We start from the raw sequence: 23,643 nt of genomic DNA, 5'->3' as shown, positions 1-23,643 counted from the left end.
TAGATAGATACATATACCAAGGGCTTTTTCCTCCTTACAAGGGAGGTAGCCAAAGTCCACTCCCATCCATTTGATCCCCTTGTACTCTACTCCCATTCACCAGTCCACCCTCCTTCCCTCCTTTCTTGGTTCCTCCTTGATGTCGGGTCATCCCTGCATCTTGCCCACTGCACTGGGTCAGAAGCAATGCAGTGTAGCAGGGCCACTTCATTTACTCAGCGACCCCGGCCTCTCCGTCCCCTCATGCAAAACAAAAGAGAAGACGGGGAGAAATCCCTTTGGGTTGCATCACAATATCATTCACACTGACTCACTGTCACTGTAAATTGCTTAATTGTTGTAAAAATGTTAATGGTGGCTGTGGAAAGCGTGACAGAAGTGGGTCTTCCACCTGCGAATGTGTGAGTGAAACCTAAATAGTGGATGCAAAAGAGAAAAGTCATGTGGAAGTGGTGGAAAAGTACCGGTCGCCCCAGGTCTCTCCCGTCAGACCCATGACTCCCAGGTAACCAGGAACATCCATTGGATTGGCCCACAAGTAGTTCAGTGAAGAGATAATGTTGTCTGGGTAAGACTAGAGTGGGACAGTGTAGGATGACCTTTATTATCTGTATGGTGAGTGGAATGGATAGGAGTGGGTGTATGTCTTTGATGTGTCCCCTTATAAGGGGAGAAGAAGCCTTTGGCATATAATATGGTGAGTGCATTTTAGGCAGTTTGTTTCATTGGTCAGGCTTTGTCCACATTGATATAGTTTTAAAGCTGAATATAGCCATGCTAGTGTGGTTCTTGCATGTCACGAGGGGGATTTCTTGGTAGGGCTAACATTTGGAGGTGTTTGAACAAGTAGTGTGTTTCCTCATGTAGGAGGAAATGGTAAATGAACAGCAAGGCAGAGGTGAATGTAAATATCAATATAACTTTTATGTTATTCACATTTATTTACCTTCTTACTTTCAGGAGCAGGCTCTTTTTTTCTATTCCTTGACTGAGGGTACACTTCTATATTCATGGTTGTGGGAATAGTAGTCAGTCGCTAGAAGAAAAGAAGGCATGAACCATTTTCCTCACCACATTAGTGGTTTGCTTCACTGATGCATCAGTGAATCTTGAGTGGAGATGGGTTACCGTGTCTACAACCAAATATCACTCACAAATTGCTTGATGTGCAAAATTAGACTACATATTTGCCATACCTTAACTCCATATGTGGTGTCAAATTCATGAATGCTATTTATGTAAATAACATCATTTGGTATACATTAAATATATTTTCTAAAAGTACATTAATATTTTAATATACATTCACACACATTATGGGGAACATGGTGACCAAGCAGACTGTTACAATATACGAAGATAAGAAGCTAGGTGGTTGGTGGTTCAGATCATACAGCAAGTAAGTCATCATGTGATAACTGTAACACCACATGGTCGTAAAACCACATGGTCATAAATTTGTGAGATCCAACAAAGATATTCATGCTGTTCCACCTTCTAGAGGGGTTAACAACAGCTGAAAATTGTAATAAATAAAGATACACCAGTAATCTTCCTCAAATTTGGTTTAATTGAACTCTGGGGGTGGGGTGGGCTTGGATCTCCAGATTTTCCAGATTATGTGTGAGGTCATTTTTATGGAACCCCCATACACAGACACAGGCACACCACCACTACTGTCCCAAGTTTTCAGTTTATATGGAACTAAGAGATAAAAAAATATAAAGTGCACATAAATAATGTAATAATGAATGAGAAAATAAAAAGATAATCTGCAGAACACAAGAATTCCACTGTTTTCATGATATTAAATATCCCTCTTCAAAATTAATATATATTTATAACCCTTTTGATCCATGCTTCTGTATTCAGGCTGCTGTCAGGTGATTTTATTCAGTCAAAATAAAAGTCTGCATAGTAAAAAGAATAAAGAGATGTTTAAGACAAGTAGAATTTCATCCTGTTGAACTTTCAATGTAGATATGGGTGTAAACTCAGCAGGAGTAAGTTGTGTACATGACAAATTTATTTGAAGATTATGTTTGATTATGGCAGTGTAGTTTTTTTGCGTGTAGAGTTGTATTTCTTTGACATTAATTGTGTGTAGATATTTTGAGAATATATAGCTATACACAATGGGTGATGTATTGTTTAGTTGCATGATAGCCTCTAAAACATGTATTATGTAGAAAGGCTCCCAAAATCAGCTATGCTGTCAGACATGGTCATATTAACCATGGTTATTTGTTTCAAAAAAGAAAATGGGTGTATATTAGTGCCATGTTTCTCTTCATGCATTGACTTGTAATTTGGAATGTAGAATATTAAATTATTAGCTTGCTTTTGTTATGAAATAGATTATTACATGTCTGGCTTGGAGGAGAATTAATACAATGTATTTCAAGAACAATATAATTTTCATTGTTTGCATAATTTTTGTATTCACAGTATTGCATTTAGATAATTATGTTTATAATATATAGCCATATATGTAGTGGTGATATAACACTCAACAACATAATCACTGTACATCTAAACCACATCAGTAGCAGAGTTGTACAGTCAACCATGCTCACATTCACATCAATCGTGACATTTGTTGGGGGGGGGGGGTTTGTTGGTGCCATTTTTCTATTCATGTATTTACAAATATTTTGGAATGTAAGATACTGGATTGATAAGCTAGATTACCATGAAACAAGTTGTTAGATTTTCTACATTCAACTTTGTCATAAATAAAAAGTACTACAATTTATTTTCACATCATTTGCACATGTTTTACAAGACACTTGTTCTGAGCACTGTCACTACCCACACCTGCAGATAACACGCATTGGAATTGTTTGTGGAAGGCGAAGGACAGGGATGACCCTTCATCCACAGGGAGCTAAGATAAAAGGGAAACAAATGGGTGACAGATTTGGAGCGGAATGGGTGGGGGTGTAAAGAAGTGTTGGAAGTAAACAAGAAGAGGAAAGAATGTGAATACCAGGTAAAACTGAAATATGTGGGATGTAACAAAAGGGGAGTTGCAGAGAGAGTAGAAAAAGGTGTATTTCAAGGAGGAAGTTTTAAAGTGCAAGAATTGTGTGTGAGGAGGAGAATGGGTGGAATGAAGAGGGGTGGGTGGGTGTGGTAGTGGTAGTAAAGAAGTATACAGAGAATTATTGCAAAGTAGAAACTTAAGGGGGAAGAAGCCCTTGGTATATGTATGTAGAAACGGAAGCGTACAAGAGGTACAGAGGAAAAGGGGTAGAAGCAAAGTGCAGGGAGGCCAAGAGAAGAGCAGGGTAGGGTAGGTCTTTGGCTCAGAATTTGAAAAAAAAAATAAATAAAAACATTTTGGAAAGAAAAAAAAATGAAAAAAAAGGGAGCCTGGTAGAGAGGAAAAGGTAAAGGGAAAAGCTGGGTAGTTGATGACAAAAGAAGGCTGTGATAGGAAGAAATACAGAGGACTTCATGGAGTGGGAGGTTTTAGGAGAATGATTAGGCGATTACAAAATGAGGCGCAAATAGTTTTGAAAGATGGAAAAGCACCTGAATTGGGGGTCTTAATGTAAGGTTGATTTATTTATGATATTACTGACAGCATGTATAATCCCACTATATAAAGGGGAAGGGAGATGAGTATGAATAGTAGACTCGGAAGGATTAGTCTGTTGAATGTGTTCAGTAAGGTGTTTGAGAGTGAGGAGTATAGGTGCATAGCTGTGACTGAAGTCTGCCTTTGCCCAATGCATATGGCTTATTGGGGCAGGCAACCATCACTGTTAGGAGCCAGAGAGAAGCGTTGGGCTTGAACCCATGACTAGAGTGATACGACACCTGCATGCTACCAGTGCTCAGTTGAGAGGATTAGGAGAGTAAAAGAGGGAGTGATCAGAGAAGAGTTGTGTGGGTTTAGGAGAGAAAGAAGTGTAGATAAAGTTTGTGATAAGACTGCTATAGCAAAAGGTAAGGGTTTTGGGTGTGGATTTTGGGAAGGTGTATGATAGGGTTGACAGGTTTTGTGGAACAAGTTTCAAATATATGGAATGGGTAAAGGCTCTTAAAAGTAGTGACAAGTTTTTACTTGAGTATTAAGGTGTGTGTGAATGTTGGGCATGGAATGAATGGTTTGAGGTAAATGTGGGATTGTCAGGGTTGTGATGTCACCACAGTTGTTTAACTTAAATATGGATTAGGGAGGTGAAAGCAAAAGTGCAAAATAGAGGTTTGGAATTTGTGGTAAATGAAAATGAAAAATGGACCAGTTGTAATTTATAGTTGACTGTTTGCTTCTAGCTAATTCTGAAAAGATTTTGAAGCAGTTGGTGATGAGTTTGAAAGGACTTGTAAGAGAGGGGAATTACAAGTGAATGTGGTCAAAAGGGAAGTAACGAGATGTACAAAGAATAACGGTAGCAAGTTGAATGCAGGTTTGTTTGAAGGATGGGAGGCGTATAGGAATTCAGAAGTTTTATTTAGGGTCACAATCAATCTATCATTTGTTGTGTTGAGTTCTGCAGACTGGAAATGTGCACCTGGCAAAGGTCCTTGGGCCCCCTCATAGGTTTGTGATGAAAAACGAGACTAATGTTTATGTTAAGAACATAAGAAAGAAGGAGACTGCAAGAGACCATAAGGCCTACACTAGGCAGTGTTGTGTATGGAACTTTGCGTCATCAGTTGAAAATAGTGGAAGGGGAACAGTTACTGGTTGTCAGCTCTCCTTGTGCTTAAAGGAAATGCACAAAGATTAAGGCGAGGACGGGGAGAATTTCTCCCCGTCCTCGCCTTATATGCAAAGGGGGACGGAGAGGGGGGTCGCCGATTAAATGAAGCGGCTTTGCTGTGGATGTACTGTGTCTTGCGACACTGCTTCTGACCCAAGGCGGTGGGCAGGGTGCAGGGATGACCCGTCATCCAGGAGGTGCTCAGATGAGAGGAAGGGTGGGAGGGGTGTGGAGTGTATTTAGGGATGAAATGGGTGGGAGTGTTTTTATGCCTTTCCCTTTTTGGCTACCTCCCTTGGAAGGGTGAAAAAGCCTTGGTATATGTATGTATGTACAAAGATTAAAAAGTTGCAGAGGTAGTTTGGGCATATGGGAAGAAAGAAGTAGGAAAGATTGGCAAAGAGAGTTTGGGAAACTGAAGTACATACATATACCAAGGCTTTTTTCCCCCTTACAAGGGGGGTAGCCAAAAAGAAAAAGGCATAAAATCATTCCCACCCATTCCATCCCTGAATACACTCCACACCCCTCCACCCTCCCTCTTATCTTAGCACCTCCTGAATGAAACTGAAAGTAGTTGGAGTAAACTTGAGAGGAAGATGGAGAGTGAGAGGGACCGATGAGGTAAATAGGACTTTGGACGCATGTGAATGGTCTCTCAATCAAGGAAGGGTGGTGGCATAAGAGGAGTGAACGGAGGAAAATTGTAAATGGATGAAGGGGTAATGCAACCCAAAGATGTTTTCTTTTAATCCATTACAAGTGGATGAGGAGGTTGGGGTTGGGGGGAGGTCACTGTGTGATGGAAGGGGAGGGGGGTAAATTGACTCTGATTGGGCCCTGCAGTGAAGGAACTCCCCACCCCTCTCTCTCTCTTTCTCCTCTCTCTCTCTTTCTCTTTCTCCTCGCTCTCTCTCCTCTCTCTCTCTCCTCTCTCTCTCTTTCTCCTCTCTATCTCTCTCTCTCCTCTCTATCTCTCTCTCTCTATCTCTTTTATCTCTTCTTTTTCTCCACCCTCTCTCTTTTCCCCTCTCCCTTTTACTGTCCTACTTTTCCCCCACTTCCCCCTCTCCCCCTTTCTCCCTCCTTTCATCCTTTCCCTTGTGTATGTATGCATAGACATGTGCTACATTCACATTTATGCACACACACACACACGTGCCAGTGCAGTTGGAAGTGTGCTGACTTCACATCCTGCTTATCCTGGTTTTTGAGTCCTGCACTTCTCTCAGATTTCTTGTAGGTACAAATGCATCTCCCAACACTCCAAATGTATAGTTGGCCAAGATGACGTCTTTGGTGATAACTACGTGCCTTTTGGCTTATGCTCCTTGCCTTGCATCACACTTGTAACAAACTATTAATGGAAATAAATAGTGTGTATGTCAGGATACAGATACTTAATCCTTATTTTGTTGAATCAGTTTTATTTATGTACAATGTGAAGGTATTTTCAATTACCACTCCCCTGATAAGGGGGGAAAAAGACCTTTAATGTATGTATGTGCACACTCAATGAACCAGTTCAGCCAAAACAAATGTCACTAGAGGAAATTTTCTATACATAGCTAGAAGAAGAAACGGAGAGGAGTAGGAGGGAGTGAAGGATAAAGTACAATTAGGAGTGGAGGAGGAATGGGGATGGTTTAAGGAGGGAGTCACGTGTGCAAAGATGGTGTGTGGAACAAGGATGATGGGAGGAAATAGAAGGAAGGTGTAGTGAGTAGTGGGATGAGGAAGCAAAGAAGGTTGTAGAAGAGAAGAAGAAAGCATTCACAGATTGGTTGCAAAATAGGATGAGGGAATTGTAGAGGTATGAAGAAAAGAGAAGTAAAGCATAAGATAAAGGAGGCAAAGAGGAGAGCAGATGTGAAATGGGGTAATAATATAACAGAAAAATTTTCAAGTAATGAAAAGATGTTTTGTAAGGAATTTATGAGAGGAAGAGGAGACAAATCGAGTAGAGAAGAAAAGGGAAAAGTTGCAGATGGAGAGATGATAATGAAAGAGACAGCAGTAAGAGGAAGATGGGCAGAGTATTTTAGGGAGTTCCTAGATGTGAAGAAGGATAGGGAGGGAAAAGTAGTTGCAGTGGGAAGCACTTAGAAAATTATAGTGATGAGGAAGAAAAATGAGGAGAAATAAGGAGAGAGGAGGTGAAGGCAGTTGAGATGATGATGATAGCAAGTAAGGCACCTGTGTTGGTTGGGTGTCATGTAGAATATAAAAAAAAAAAAAAAAAAAAGTACAGTGATGGTGGACTGGCTAGGGAGGTTATTTAATGTTTGTTTAAGAGATGGTAGAGGACTGGAGGAATGCCTGTGTAGTTCCACTTTACAAGGAAAAAGGGGATAAGAGTAAGTGTTGTAGTTTCAGAGGGATTGGTTTGTTGAGTGTAGTTAGGAAGGCTTATGGGAGGGTTTTGATTAAGAGGCTTAGGAGAGGAACAGAGGGAGTAATTGATAAGGAACAGTGTTGGTTTAGGACAGGAAGAGGTTGCGTAGACCAGATTTTTGTGGTAAGACAGATATGTGAGAAAGCTATAGGAAAAGACAGTAATGTTGTAGCACGTTAATAAAATAAACTTTTATCCCACTTTTCCGACTGGGATAAAAATCTATAGGAAAAGGTAAGGATGTGTTTTGGGCTTTTATGGATCTGGAAAAGGCTTATGACAGGGTAGACAGGACGGCACTATGGGAGGTATTGCAGATGTATAAGATATGAGGAAAGTTGTTAGGAGCAATAAAGAGTTTTTATAAGAGTAGTAGAGCCTGTGTTAGAATCAGAAATGGAAGGAGTAAATCGTTTGAGGTAAAAGTGGGACTTTGCCAGGGATGTGTTATGTCACCTTGGCTGTTCAATTCATACATGGATGGGGTGTTGCGAAAGGTAAACGCAAGGGTAATGGGTCAGGGATTGGAGATGGTTCAAGAATATGGAGAAAAGTGGAAGATGTGCCAGTTGTTTGCTGACAACACTGCACTTATAGCAGGATCAGAGGAAGATAGTGACAGTTTGGGAAGGTGTGAAAAAAAAAAGGAAGTTGAAGATAAATGTGAGTAAAAGTAAGATGTACAAGGGGAGAATGTGGCAGCAAACTGGGAGTGAGTATTAAGGGAGAGAGACTTGGGGAAGTAGATAGTTTTAGATACTTGGGTGCAAATGTAGTGGAAAAGGAATGAGTGGAGGCGGAGGAAGAATGTAGATTAAAATGTGTAATGAGAAATAGACATTTGGGAATGGATGTTAAGGGGAGACTGTATGAAGGAGTGATTGTGCCAACAGCACTGTATGGGGTAGAAACATGGAACATAAGAGAGGAGTTTGAATGTGTTTGAGATGAGGTGCCTGAGAAGTATGATAGTGGTTATTTTCCGGCGTATAGTGCGCAACTTTTTTCCATTGGAAGGGCCTAAAAATGGGGGGTGCACGTTATCTGGTGGTGAGCATTATCTACGGCCTACGATAAAAATTCTGCGGCTGTGTGAGTAATTTTTTTCACAACGTGACGATGTTGGCCGTCACAAAGTCGGGAGGCACACTTCTCCGTGACGTTCCGTGAGAACAAGAAGAACAGCCATGGTGACATGAAAGAATACGCCAGCATGGGCTACTGTATATAAATATTTGGTATAGGTAGGTATCTATCAAATCTTATTTTTCATGTTTAAATAGGCCTAAACACCATGAAACATGATCAGTATTCCTGAGATTTGCCCATGTTCACAGCATCTTAGTTTGAATTTTTATGTTGGCTTTGTTGCTTCACTTTAGGTATGGTACAAATTCCGTTGCGGTCGATCATAAACTCGTGTCAAACACCTGACTACAACACCCTCTTTTGGGAGTTATATTAACTAAACGTCACCTCGATGAGAGACTGTCCTATTTCACCACTGTCATTGCAGGTTCAAAGCTAAAACTTAACAGTCTGTAGTTTCAGTATTAAATAAAAAATGGTAAAGACAAATTATTTCCTCAAGATATAAAATGAAAATTTTCTGTAAAAATCCCGAAATTTTTCTCTATATTTTACTTTCAATAAACTTTTTTAGATCATATTTCCTACAAACTATTTAAGCTACAAAGTAATAAGGGACCAACGCACAACATGAGTCATATACCGGTACATGTAGTTCTGACTTTTTCTTAGTTGTGTCCTGATTGATGCCTAAAATGACACTTAATTTAGTGACAAATCAACAGATTTCCCAGTGGTGGCTCTACATACATACATATACCAAGGCTTTTTCCCCCTTCCAAGGGGGGTAGCCAAAAAGGGAAAGGCATAAAAACACTCCCACCCATTTCATCCCCAAATACACTCCACACCCCTCCCACCCTTCCTCTCATCTGAGCACCTCCTGGATGACGGGTCATCCCTGCACCCCGCCCACCGCCCTGGGTCAGAAGCAGTGTCGCAAGACACAGTACATCCACAGCAAGGCCGCTTCATTTAATCGGCGACCCCCCCCCTCTCCGTCCCCCTTGCATATAAGGAGAGGACGGGGAGAAATCCCTTCAGGCTGCGTCAAAATTTACTCACACATACTACCCCACCCCCCGCCCATTCCTCCTCATGCAGTCACAACATCATCCATATACAACCATTCTCCACTCACCTCTGTCTTCCGTCCTCTCCCTTCCTTCCTCTCCCTTCCTTCCTCAACAGACATTCCCCTCTTCCCCAAAGCCCCCTTCACCCCATCCATCCACCTCATCCTAGGACGTCCCCTCATGTTCACTCCCTCCACATCTGCCTTCCATACCTCTTTTACTAGTCTTTCTTCACTCATTCTTTCCATGTGTCCAAACCATCCTAATATTCTTTCATCAACCCTCTCTCCCAAATCCTTTTTCACCCCTGTTCTCCTCCTCACCTCCTCATTTCTCACTCTATCTAGCCTAGTAACCCCCGCCATACTTCTCAGACACCTCATCTCAAACACATTCAAACTCCTTCTCTCTTCTTCTCTTATGTTCCACGTTTCTGCCCCATACAGTGCTGTTGGCACAATCACTCCTTCATACAGTCTCCTCTTCGCATCCATTCCCAAATGTCTATTTCTCATTACACTCTTTAAACCACCAAGGCATTTACTCGCTTCTCTCAATCTACATTCTACCTCCACCTTCACTCCACCTTTTCCTGCTACACTTGCACCCAAGTATCTAAAACTATCCACTTCCTCCAGTCGCTCTCCCTTAATGTTCACTTCCAGTCTACTGCCACTTTCACCCCTTGTACATCACATGATATAAATTCCGAGGTAAAATGCGTTATAGACAAATGCGCGTTATACGTCGGTGCGCGCTATCTGTGTACTTAGATAACGAAGTGCATGGGTGCGCATTATAACCCGATGCGCATTTTAAGCTGGAAAATACGGTAATGAGAAACGAGGAGAGTTGGAAGATAGGGTTGATGAAAGAGTATTGGGATGATTTGGACACATGGAAAGATTAGTAAAAGAAGTGTGGAAGGAGTGAAAATGAGTGGGCGACCAAGGGTGAAATGGTTTGATGGGGTAAAAGGGGCATTGAGATAGAAAGGGATGTCTGTTGAGGAAGGATGGGAGAAGACAGAAGATAGGGGTGAATGGAGAATGGTTGTGTATGGATGATGCATGGAAAGGATGGGGGGGAGAGGGAGTATGTGTGAATAATAAGTAGATGCAACCCAAAGGGATTTCTCTCTGTCTTCTCTTTTTCTGCACGAGGGAACAGAGAGGGGGTCACTGATTAAATGAAGCAGCCTTGCTGTGGATGTGCAGTGTCTCAGGGCAGTGGGCAAGATGCAGGGATGAACCAAGATAAGAGGCAGGGGGGGGGTGAATGGAAGTGGAGTATGTGGATATGGAATGGGTGGGAGTTAATTTTATTTTCCCTCCCATTTTTTCTCTCTCTCTCTCTCTCTCTCTCTCTCTCTCTCTCTCTCTCTCTCTCTCTCTCTCTCTTGCTCTCTCTCTTGCTCTCTCTCTCTCTCTCTCTTGCTCTCTCTCTCTCTCTCTCTCTCTCTCTCTCTCTCTCTCTCTCTCTCTCTCTCTCTCTCTCTCTCTCTCTCTCTCTCTCTCTCTCTCTCTCTCTCTCTCTCTCTCTCTCTCTCCTACCTCCCTTGTAAGGGGGGGGGGAATGCTTTTGGTATATGTATGTACATATCTAGAGTTATTACCTGATGGAACATATCTCTGGTACATCCTTTATGGATGCCAGATGAAAACAAGTTTTCTATTAATCCTTTTGAAAGCAAGAAAATGGTACAGTTGAAGAATAAGAAGGGAGGAGATGTTGTTCAAACAAGGGGCATGGCAAGACATGATTGAACAAGTATTGTTCACAATAGAAGAATTTTTTTCCCTTTTGAGTTCACTTTATAGATCTTTATTGGGGAGTTGATTATATTGAACTTGTAGTGCATACAGTAAACTCAAATTATGCAAGGGTTGCATTCCCGTTGTACAATCCAAAAATTGTGTAATTCATTCTAGAATTTTCAGTCAATCTTCATTTTTATTTTTTGTGCCCTTAAAAAAAATTAATTGGAAAAAAAAAAGGCGAGAAATAGCCAAAAGTAGGGGACCAAACTGTTGAATTCTGTAATCACACAAATTCTGGGGCTCCAGATGTTCACCCAGTCCAACATCAATTTCTCAGTGCCTCTCTTTCTAACCACCTGCCTATATTTTTGTAAGTAACAAGAAGTTTAACTGATAGGAAACCTCCGTTGCAGTTCCTTAAAGTCATCATGCTCTCCCATAGATCTCGGCAAAGAAGAGTTGGACGGTTGTCTCGGATGTATAAATAGTGAACTTCATATTTTGCTTCCTTTACTTCTTCAATACAAGTCTAATTATCTCGCGCAGCATCGGCTGCCAGATGCATGATGATTTGATGATGTATCACAATACGAACATTATGAATTTACAGCTGTTATACTCATTCTCTCTCACCCTGAATGTTGGTAATCACAGAAAATGCGATCGAGCCAGTTCACAGAATATGGGGGTCACTTGACTACAACTACAAAATAAATATAATCAAGACTTTGTTGCTGGCATCCTCGTATACCCAAGCATGCCTCCTGATGGCTATGTAGGCATCGTCTTATGGAAGGGGTTTAATAGGAGAAGAGCATTTGGTGGTTGTTAGCTTTTCCCCAGTGTGTGAAAGAAAGATAAAGTTAAGAGATCCTTGGCTCAGTTTGGAGACTGTGTGCCAGCCCCTCAGGGTTGCACCTCTGAGGGAAGGTGAGTGTGTTGATAGATTTTAAAGATGCATGGCATGGGGATAATTGCATGTCTTGAAGAACTGCTGCTCAAAGATGTCCCAATATGACATCATTGATTACCAACAGTAAGTTTATCCTTCTTTGATTTATTAAGAAGAATATAATGCAGTAAATTGCTGAAGCAATTGTAAATATTAATCATTTAAACATGGATGCTTTAGGTGGAGTTTGTTAGAATAAACCACATATTTGGTGGTACAGACGCTCCTCAACTTACGTTTTAGTTACATTCCGAATGGCCGAACGTACGTTGTTACTGTACTATACATCCGTAAATTCTATTACCGTATCTTATAAAACACCCCTAAATCATTAATTATACACATAACATTGTAAAATAATAACATTAATTTCAAATAAACTAAATTCAAGCAACATAAATTGAGATGGTGGAGGAGGAGGAGGAGGAGGCAAGGCACATTCAGTCTGTCGTTTGTACCATGTAAACAATGGACGCAGTGTCATGCGTAAGTATCGTTTGAATTACGGAGAGCACGCTAAACTAAAAAATTCACAAAATATTTTTTTTTTACAGTCAGTTCAAACGTAAAATCGAAAAAAACGTAAAACGAATGAACGTAAGTAGAGGAGCGTCTGTATATAAAATTTGACTAAAATGACACTTTATTTTATTTAAAAATATATATATATATATATATATATATATTTTTTTTTTTTTTTTTTTTTTTTTTTTGGGGGGGGGGGTAATAAGCTTTGCATTTGCTTTAATTCTGTTAGCACATATTAGGGTAATTCCAACCCAGGACAGTGGGTGGGACACATAGATGACCCATCATCCATGAGGAACTAAGATGAGAGGGAGGAAGGTTGGTGGATGGGAGTGGGTTCTTGCTTTTTGACTTGGCTAACTCCCTTGTGGGGACAAAAAACTCTCAATGTATAGATAGGATAATTCAGGATGTATAGATAATTATTCTTGTTTACCGATGACCGTTTCTTTTCATTTCCAGACCACCAGACTAGGAAAGCACATCAATGACATCAGAAGAAAGACAACCAATCAGGAGTTGTCTCGTCGTGCCAAGGACCTGGTAAAAAAGTGGAGGAATGACATTTTAGCCGCAGAAGGAGTGAATGGCTCGGGTACAAGTGGACCAGGTCCAGGACATGGCAACGGACATCCAACACCTCCCGCAGGTCAGGGAGGGCACCCGGGATCCTTACGGTCCCCCCAGTCACAACCCTCAAGTGCCAACACTAGTCCCGGTATGTCAAGACCAACCACCCCGTCCACCCTCACACAACGTACCCGCACTGCCTCTCCAACAGTTCTTTCCTCCCGCTCCCAGAAGCCAATATCACCAGCTCTAACTCATAATACCAGAGGCGGATGTTTGGTCAGTCCCGGTATTGCGCCTCGATCTCCAGCCATCACTCCGCCTCAAGTTCACACCAACAAACCTCGGTCCTGCCCGCAGTCCCCAGCTCTTGCTCCAAGTGGTGTGCGCCAACCTCAAAGGGCAGATAGTAATTCCTCTTATGCACCTAATGCAGAAAATGTAGCAAGAACAAATGTAGCAAACAAAAGGTTAAGAAAAGATGAGGATGATTCTAGTAGTGATGTTCCTGCTACCAAGAGACCAAGAAATTTTGTTGCTAATGGCTTTGATGACGAATGTAGTAGAGACAGTTTTTCAAGTGCAACTAGCGGTGACATAATACCCAAAGTGCCTGGTGCTATTGACTCCAATAAAGACCCGAACAAAATCAGAAGACATGGCCGAAGTAAAAAACTTGATGTTAGTCAAAATGTGGATCCGTTAAAACCAAAAATGGCCGCTCTTGCAGCCAAAGCTCCAAAAGTGAAAACCACGTCGCAGTTGGTGGCGGAGCTAGCAGAGCGCAAAGGTGACACGAAGCTGGCAGACAAGGCTACAAAGATCGAAGAGCAGGTGAAGGAGCACATGACAAAGGAAACGGTCGATGCAGCTATGAACAGGCGCCTTGGGGGTGGGCATACCGTCAACCACGACCACGAAGTCAGTCTTAATAAACTGGAACATATGGAAAGATTTCTCAAGTCCCAGATACCCCACGATGTGGAGGAGCTAGAACCCGATTCACGAACAGCCAGCCCAACACAGTCCTCCCCGCCAGACTCCCCGATGTCGAGGTCCGTGGAGGACTCGACCCCACCTGTTCCTTATCAACCCCCCATATTTCAGTCCTTTTCGCAGGTACCAAGCAATCTGGAGCTCTTAGGTGTTACAGATGATGAGACGGCAGAAGAGATTTTAGCAAGATTACCTCCAATCGATATCAACAGTATTGTTTGGGATGATGACACAGTGTTAGAAGAGGAGGAGGAGGAAGTTGAGGAGTGTGATGAAAAGAATTCTTTAGGTATCATTTGTGCACAGGAGGAAAATGAAGTTGAAAGAATAGTTAAAAATGCAGAAAAGATAGAACCAGAAAGAATTGAAGATCTTCATTCTAAAAACTTGGATAGTCAAAATGGTAATATTGACAATGATGGCAAATTTCGTGAGTGGCATGAATTATTAACACAGAAGGCGTACCAAAGTGACCCCCTGATAATATTGCCTTATGTGATTACAGACTATTGAAACACAGTATCTAATTTTGGAATGATATCTTTCAAAGTTGAAGAGGCTGTTAAAATACTATTTTGAAAAAAAAAAATATATTTGCTGGAGAAACAAAGAAAGTCTCATAATAACCATGTATTATGCTCAGCATGGTTCTGTCTATGATAGACACAAGTTAAACAGTGCCTGTATTTATCATAATCATCTTTTTTGTTAATTTTTCATAATGTTGACAAAGCGTTGCCTTTTCATAACTTTCATATCCAAATTAGTTGTATAAAGTCCAGCCCTTAGTTTTGAGTTGTTGGGTGTTGAGGTGCGCTGTGCCAACGTCCTATCAAAATATCCCGAGGACATCTGGATCAAGGTGGGCCATCAGGCTTGTGATGGGAGTGTTTTAAGAAATGATTGTTCACTTGTTGCTATTTAGACAAATGCATCCTCTTGGAAATTTAAATGCAGCACCCACCAGAATATTTATTTTATTGCATATCTGTGGAGTGTAAGGATTTATTTAATTTATTTTATTTTTTCTCTTCATTTTCCTTTTATTATTATTATCATTATTATGTGTATATATATGTATGTATATATGTGATATATATTATACATTTATATATACATATACCTATGTATATTTATATATGTATAAATATATTTATGTATATATATATATATATATATATATATTTATGTACTATGTATATATATTTATATATATATATATTTATATATATATATATTTATATATATATTTATATATATATATATATATTATATATATGTATATATGTATACATGTATTTATATATATATATATATTTATATATATATATATACATATATGCATATAAATACAATATATATATATTTATATATATATATATATATATATATATATTTATATAAGTATGTACATTTATATATATATTTATATATATATGTATTTATATATTTGTTTATATACTTATATTTATATATATATATCTTTATATATATATATATTATATATATATATATATTTATATATATATATATATATATTTTTATATATTTTTATATATATATATTTATATATATTTTTATATATATATATATTTTTATATGTATATTTGTGTTTATATATATATATATATATATATATATATATATATATATTTATATATATATATATATATATATATATATTTATATATATATATATTTATTTATATTTATATATTTATTTATATATATATATATATATATGTATGTATATATATATATATATATATATATATATATATGTATATATATTTATATATATATATTATATATATATATATTTATATATATATATTTATATATATATATTTATTATATATATATTTATATATATATATATTTATATATATATATATATATAGATATATATATTTTTTTTTTTTTTTTATATATATATTTTTTTTTATATATATATATTTTTATATATATATATTATATATATATATATATATATATTTTTATATATATATATATATATATATATATATTTATATATATATATATATATATATATATATATTTATATATATATATATATATTTTTATATATATATATATATATATATATATATATATTTTTTTTTTTTTTTTTTTTTTTTTTTTAAGGGCATTACGTTGTAGGAAAATGTCGCTTCATCACATTATTGTAGGAAGAAGTTTGTTATTAAGCTCCCATCATTTTCCTTTTATCGGTCTCCTCCAGAAGTTTAATGTGGCATTCTTATTTCCCAACAACACAATAATGACGAAAGTTAGAGAAGGAACAACTTCCTGATTGTGCACTTGAAATAGTTTGTATTGACGCTTCATTAGCCGAGAGGTGTTTGGCAATGATTTGATCAGCCTATGCAAGAACATTTTTTTCAGTGCAGTGCAGTGAAGAGTTCTGTTCCTTGGCCTCTGGAGGAAACTACCAGGGTATTATTGCGAGGGCAGGGACCAGCCAGCTTGGTATCATTGTCGGCTGATAGGTCCTACTGTATCTGTGATTGATCCAAGTGTCTGTATATTATTTCCTTTCATTATGCATGAAATGATTAGCCATAAAGAGTATGCCCATGTATTTGTTATACATGCCAAAGAAGTTACTTGATCTGTTAATGAAGGCTTATTCTATTAAGTTTGGAGTGTTTAGTGTCTTCATTGCTGGAACTGCATTCCTCCTCCTATGACTTGAGTTGGGTCCTAATGGAAAAAAAAATAATAATTAAAAAAAAAAAAAAGTAATGGAACAGTGGTTGACCTTCTCGAAGACATGGTTTTGTTCTTCAAGACCAAAGAGTTGAGTGGCAGCCATTGGGAGGATGCACAGTTGGATTTGTTATGCTGTGATTACATACAAGCTGCCATACAGCAAGCTCTGTCTAAGGTTGTTGGAGCATTGTCGAGGTGACGTGATGGAGGTGGTCTGGAACTTGTAGGCAGAGTGAATGGCCAGCAAGAGATGGAGCCATGCATGGCAAACGCTGAAGAACAAACACTTACGGGCCAAATTTTATTATTGTACTTGATCTGTGAAGTGCTAGGAGTACTTTGAGTTCAGATTTTGTTTGCCTCTTTTCAATATCGGATTAAGATTTCCTCCTCATTTTGTTTACATTCCATCACCTGTCCCAGATATGAAGGAAAGGCAGCCAGGACACCTTTTCTTTAAATGATAGGATTATAATTATTACCATTCTTATACATGCAAGAGGAAACCTACTACTCCCTCTCCTGCCATTGCCCCGACAACCGACAACATCTGGCCTGAGCTTGCCTTCTGGGCAGACCCACATCAAGCCAAGCCCTGTGACATGAAGTGCTGACCAGGTGTCCTTACTGATGAGGAACTAAGTATATTGAGCCACTTGAGAAGTACCTTTTTATTTTATTTTATTTTTTATTTCTTTTTTCTTTTCAAGTTTTGTTGGATGAAATTGCATTGTCATTCCTAATACAAACACAAGAAAGTCCAATAAAAGGATAATGTGAAATTTGAATTTAAGTTGAAACCTTAAAGTTTTACACTGCCAAAGGACTATACAGTTGGGGATTTAGAAACTAGTTGAAAGAAGTAGAGGGTAGACAGAAATGGGGCTTTTTTTTTCTATTCACAGTGGATGCCTATTAAGGTTCCATCTATTTCAAGACAAATAATAGTTCATTTTTTGTACAGTATTTATAAATTTGACAGGTGATGAAGTGTACATTTACTGTTCTGAGCAGTAGTTGTGAAACATTGTAATCCTCAAAATCAGTCTTGAAATAGGCCATAGTTATTAGGAAAGGTAAGCTTATGGGATTTCCTCATTTTCTTTTACAAAGTAGAAATGCTGTACCTACGCAATTTAGAGTTGCTAGTGCATGTTGAACAAACTTGTTAAAATTTTGTACCCTACATAGGCTGAAATTCCAGAATTGTGCCATAGAAATTCAAGGGAAAAAATCCTTCCATATCCTCAAATGTTAGTTTGGCAGGCTAATGGAGGTTTATAGGGAACTGAATATCAATAATGAAGTTGATATTCAAAGGATGTGCTCAATATTTATTGTGAAAGTGAATGTCATGAAAGGGATAAGTTCATATTTGTTGTGCATCAGTGAAGAAATGGTTGAAGATATACAGTGATTGATACTTGGAAATAAATTTAAAATCTGAAGTATTGTATCTGTATTAGTACATATTTACACCATCGGTTGCCAACCCCAAGGAAGTATGTGTCCATAATTCTTCATTCTTTTCTTTCATCTCCAAAGATTTTCTTTTCTTCCAAATTTTGTCTGATTTATTATCTTTGGACATTGTGTTAGTTTTGCTGTACTTTGTTTATACATCCAAGACAGTTTAATTTAATCTTCATTTGCTTCTCGTAGCCTCTTGTTTAGTTTCATACCCTATTTACTTTCCCCTGTTACTGTGCCTTCCCATCATGAAACCCATAATCATTACAAGGACTGCATATGAATTAACTCCAAATGCATCTTTAGCCTTATTGTCATTGGAATCAAATTACTGCTCTACCTATCGAGAGTTATTCATATAAATTCATAATATTCAAACACATGAATACATTATGTTAACTTTTAAACAAAAGGCATGTTTCTTTAGCTGGAAAGAATTGTCTAACAAGTACTAAAATACAGTACGTGTCTTTCAATCACATGACATTGTTCAAGACCCATAGACATACCTGTCAAGCTGCTGTGGTGTCTTGCCTTAAGAAAACATAAGTTTGTGTATAAAACTAATTAAACCATAAGAAAACGGTATTTTTTTGTCATTCAATATTTGTTTCAAAACAAATTCAGAATGTAAACACATGACACAGTAAAATTTTCAACTTATGCCGTAAGACTTGAAAAGCATAGAAATTATGAAAAACTAAACACTTGAAAAGTTTTTTTTTTTTTTTTAACCCCATTGAAAATTGCTGCATGTGGAAAAAGAGCGTAGTAATTTCAACTTGCACCATGAGACTTGAAAATCATAAAATTATGTAAAGCTTCCACAAAAAATGTAGACCTTGACAGGTATGCCATAGACAACAAGGCAAGGGATTTGAGGGGAATCCTGACCTAAATAGCAGAGCAATAGCCAGAAGCTATGCAAGAACATTTGCTGTTGTGTATGTGTTAACAGCTCTTATTTCCAGTGTAGTGTGATGATGATGACCTTTTATATATTTTTCTTAATCCACCTGAATATTATGTATACTATGTACACAAAAGTTTTTATTGGTAAAGCTGTTAATGTAAAACAATGTTATGGATATTGGAATTATCATGGAGGGCACGGGTCTTCTGCAGGAGAAACCAGGGTCAGCAGATTGATTTAAGTTAGGTGGATCTCAGTATTGTAGTATTGTCAAGGACAGAAGTGCTAGTGAAATATTGGCACCAAAATACAATTAAAGTAGTTGATCACTGTTTTGGGAACAGCCAGTCAGAGGAGGATGGGATGGTGCCAATATGACATGTATAACTATGAGGAAGTGAAGTTCAATCTCTAGTTATCACCAACGACTGCTATGCCATGGATATGTGAGTATATATGGTGAAGTTGATGGCAAAATTTGCAACAAAGCTTCTGGTGTAGCCTCTTCATTTCTGTTGTTATTGTATTAAGCCTAAGAGAGTCACCCCCTTGGTGTCTGCTACAAAACGATCACATAAAACAGAACCTGTCTTTCAAAGTTCTTAAATACAGACAATTGAGGAGCTCATGAAGTTTCATTCTTTGGAATTTCAGGTAACACAAGACAGATTTGTTCATTTGAGGGATGAGGATTGGACAAAAGGTACTTGTTTTATCAAAGCTCTCGATATCCTGTGATGTTTCCCAATAGCAAAAGAATGAAGGTTATAATTTGGTTAAACATCTGAAGTCTGAATAATATTCTGTAATAAGACTTTCCTCTGCATCTGCTCGCAGTAAACCAAAAGTTTTCTTCTGGGTTGTCTCTCTGTTGTACTCTATGAAATCTTCAAATACAAGGAGTCCTGTTAGTGTTGGTCTTGCAAGATGAACATCAAGAGAGAGAACCATCTTTGTCTCACCCATCCTCAAAATATGTCAGTACCTTCACATAAATCTAGAGATACAACCCCAAGTACCAGGTACTTGGTCACCAGACTGAGGCTGAGATCTGTCAATTTCAACTACTTTTCCACTTTCCTCATCCACTCAAAATACTTGGAGTAGATAAGAATGGTGGTGAGGCACCTATGCAAGGAGGCGTGTAGCTGGGTTCAAAGGCATCACCTTTGCCTCATTCGCTGCTATAGGCAGGTAACAGTTACTGCTGGGAATTGAAGAGGAGTGTAGGATTCAGACCCACAACTAAGTGAATGCAAGACCAGCACACATCTGATTGTGCCACGAATACACCGAGATGAGAGGAGCATCCCAAATAAAGAGACCACCAAATGGAAATGTTAGGCAACAGAAATAGTGCACACTCGGTGTTTATAAATTCATGGGGAAATAGAATGCACTAGCATTCAAAATCATAAAAGCATATCACAAGATTTAGAACTATAAGCTTAGAGTATTTCAGTCAGGGAGAGTAGTTTCCATTTTTTTTTATTTTTGTTAAAAAAAAAAAAAAAGATGTACAAGGGGAGAAAGTGGCAGGAGACTGAAAGTGACTATTAAGGGAGAGAGACTGGGAGTGGACAGTTTTAGATACTTGGTTGTGAGTGTGGCAGAAAAGGGAGGAGTGGAGTTGGAGATAGAATGTAGATTGAGAAGAAAGTAAATGCCTTGGGGGATTAAAAAATGTAACGAGAAATAGACATTTGGGAATGGATGCTGAGGAGATTGTATGAAGTGATTGTGCCAACAGCATTGTATAGGGCAGAAACATGGAACATAAGAGATGAGTTTGAGTCTGGTGAGAAACGAGGAGAACGGGTGGAAAGGGAGTTGGGAGAGGGGTTGATGAAAGAGTATTGGAATGGTTTAGACACATGGAAAGAATGAGTGAAGAAAGATTAGTAAAAGAGGTGTGGAAGGAGTGAACATGAGGGAGTGACCAAGGATGAAATGGTTGGATGGGGTAAAAGGGGCATTGGGAAAAATGGGAATGTCTGTTGAAGGACGGAAGACAAAAGATAGGGATGAATGGAGAATGGTTGTGTATGGATGCTACTGTGATGCATGAGGGTGAGTGGAGAATGAGGGGGAAGTATATGTGAGAAATGAATTGATGCAGCCTGAAGGGATTTTTCCCCATGAGGGGTGGATGGGAGTGGAGTATGTGGGGATGGAATGGGTGAGAGTAGATTTTATGCCTTTGTTTTTTGGCTACCACCCTTGTAAGGGGGAAAAGCCTTTGGTATATATATGTATGTATTTTATTTTTATTATTATTATTTATTTTTCCCACATAAAATGTGAGGATGAAATGGGTGGGGGTGGATTTATGCTTCTGACTTTGGCTACCACCCTTGTAAGGGAAAAAAGGCCCTTGGCATTTGTATGTATTAATTTATTTATTTATCTGATCTATTTGTTATATTTTCTTTCCCATCATAATGTAACAAACATTGTACTACACTTAGTGACCTATCCAGAGAGGAAAGTAATGAATCTTCCAGCTGCTTTGTTGATGAAAGACCAGCCTTCTTTATTTATAAATTTAATCTTTGATGTACCTGCTACTATAGTATGTTTCTATTTACCTTGTCAAAGATTGAATCAAGAATGCAAGTTTTCTCTGCTGTTAGATGAAGCATCTTGGCATAATGTATATATTAGAAAAAGTAAATAAGTAGGAAGAATAGAAGCCAGACATACAGGAACACTTTTTATATGTTCATTTGTTTGTTTATATTTTTATTCAGTTTTCTTTCTCTACTCATTGCATGGTTTCCAACAGGATCACAAACTATGACAGCTTCCATTCATTGCTCTCATTACTATTAGCATGTCCATCTGTACACTTCATAAAAAGCTAAAAAGGAAATCTGTAGTATGTTTGTAAGGTGAAGGACACCATTCCACATTGGAACTTTACCAACACAGAATAGGGCTGGCCACAGATTTAAACTGCCCAAGATGCAGCAACCATAAAGAGGATTCAGAACACCTCATATTGCAATGGCCCACACTAACAATGCCCCAGACAACAACATGATATATTTTCCCTGGGGGACTTGTGGACCTGCCTGGAGAGTGTTGCCACTTACTGTGTGGGCCTTTTATATGTACATATATATGTAATATATGCATGTGAAAAACTGAATGTGCCCATGGTGCACTTTAGAGCAAGTTTAAAATGTACTGGTGGAAAGGAAGATATTATGTGTGTGTATATATATATATATATATATATGGATGTGAAAAAGTGAATGTACCCATGGTGTGCTTTAGAGCAGGTTTAAAATATACTGGTGGAAAGGAAGATATTATGGACTGCAGTTTACCAGCACTTCTATTCTTGTGGACAATTTCACGGCACCACCATGCGGCGCAAGGAATAGATCATGGTTTTGAGATTGTAATGTTTGAGAAGTATGTTAGATGTTACTAGAAGGAATAGAATGATAACTATAGAGGTAATACAGAGAATGAGGATGGGATTCCCAGCTGTTGGATAAGGCACAGCAACGTAGTAGGCCTTGTTCACACTAGCAGTTTCACTCGCGGCGCTTGAATTATAATGTAAGTCGTTGGAGGCTTTCACACACAACCGCCGCGGTTGTGTGTGAACAGGGCCTTAAAGTGGTTTGAGTATATAAGAAGAATGGACGAGAAGAGAGGAGCGAAAAAACAAGTGGATAGAAGAGGAAGACCAAGAATGAGGTGGGGCGGGTGAAGGAGGCTTTGGGTGCAAGAAGAATGTCTGTCGAGCAGGAAAGAGAGAATACAAAAGGTAGGAAGGACATTGTAAAGGGATGACGCGGCCTGAAAGGATATTCTCATCCATTTTTTAATTTATTTAGAGTGGATGAGACTAGGCATCCTTCTCCTTGTAGCCCCACAGGGGACATTCCTAAACAAAAAAGAGAAGGCATAAGAGGGTCTGGGAGTTTTTGGACCAGCACCCTAAGGTTTGGGTCTTTTAATGTGGTACAGATGAGAGTAAAAGGGAAGAGATAGTATGTTTGTGAGAAGAAAGATGGATGTGTTAGCTTTGAGTGAAACTAAGTTGAAAGGAAAGGGTAAGTGTAAGTTTGGGAGGTTATCAGGAGTGAAGAGAGGGCGAGGGAGGGAAGGGGTGGCTATTCTAGTAAGTGATGAGATAAGTAAATGTGTAGTGGAGTGGAAGGAGGTTTCCTCAAGGATAATGTGGATGAAGGTGAAACTGGGAAAGGAGATGTGGGTCTTTGTAAGTGCATATGGGCCTGGCAGTGAGAAGAGTGTAGAAGAAAGGGAGGCCTTTTGGATAGATTTAAATGAGTGCATAGAGGATTTAGGAAGAAATGTCAATGTAATAGTACTGGGAGACCTTAATGCTAGGGTAGGAAATGGTCCAATCGATGGAGTGGTTGGGAAATGTGGAGTTCCAGGAAAGAATCGTAGTGGAGAGTTGATGGT

General features: G+C 38.5%; 1 protein-coding gene across 2 annotated transcripts in view; it reads left to right on the top strand.

Annotated features, from left to right (window-relative positions):
• LOC143033223 (uncharacterized) overlaps window positions 1-15,174 on the top strand; it is a 35,371-nt gene extending 20,197 nt beyond the window's left edge. The window contains exon 3 of one of the 2 annotated variants that reach the window (XM_076198406.1): window positions 12,978-15,174. In XM_076198406.1, coding sequence (XP_076054521.1) covers window positions 12,978-14,594 — 1,617 coding nt within the window. In that variant the 3' untranslated portion in view covers window positions 14,595-15,174. The remainder of the gene's footprint in view (window positions 1-12,977) is intronic. The other variant, XM_076198405.1, reaches the window with a different exon arrangement.
• The last annotated feature ends 8,469 nt before the right edge of the window (window positions 15,175-23,643 follow it).

This window comes from Oratosquilla oratoria, chromosome 15 (genome assembly GCF_046742065.1).
Source record: "Oratosquilla oratoria isolate Oo_2021 chromosome 15, ASM4674206v1, whole genome shotgun sequence".
In the NCBI taxonomy this organism is placed as follows: Eukaryota; Metazoa; Arthropoda; class Malacostraca; order Stomatopoda; family Squillidae; genus Oratosquilla; species Oratosquilla oratoria.
Note: the sequence above shows the minus strand (reverse complement) of the source record. Positions and strands in the feature narration are given on the sequence as shown.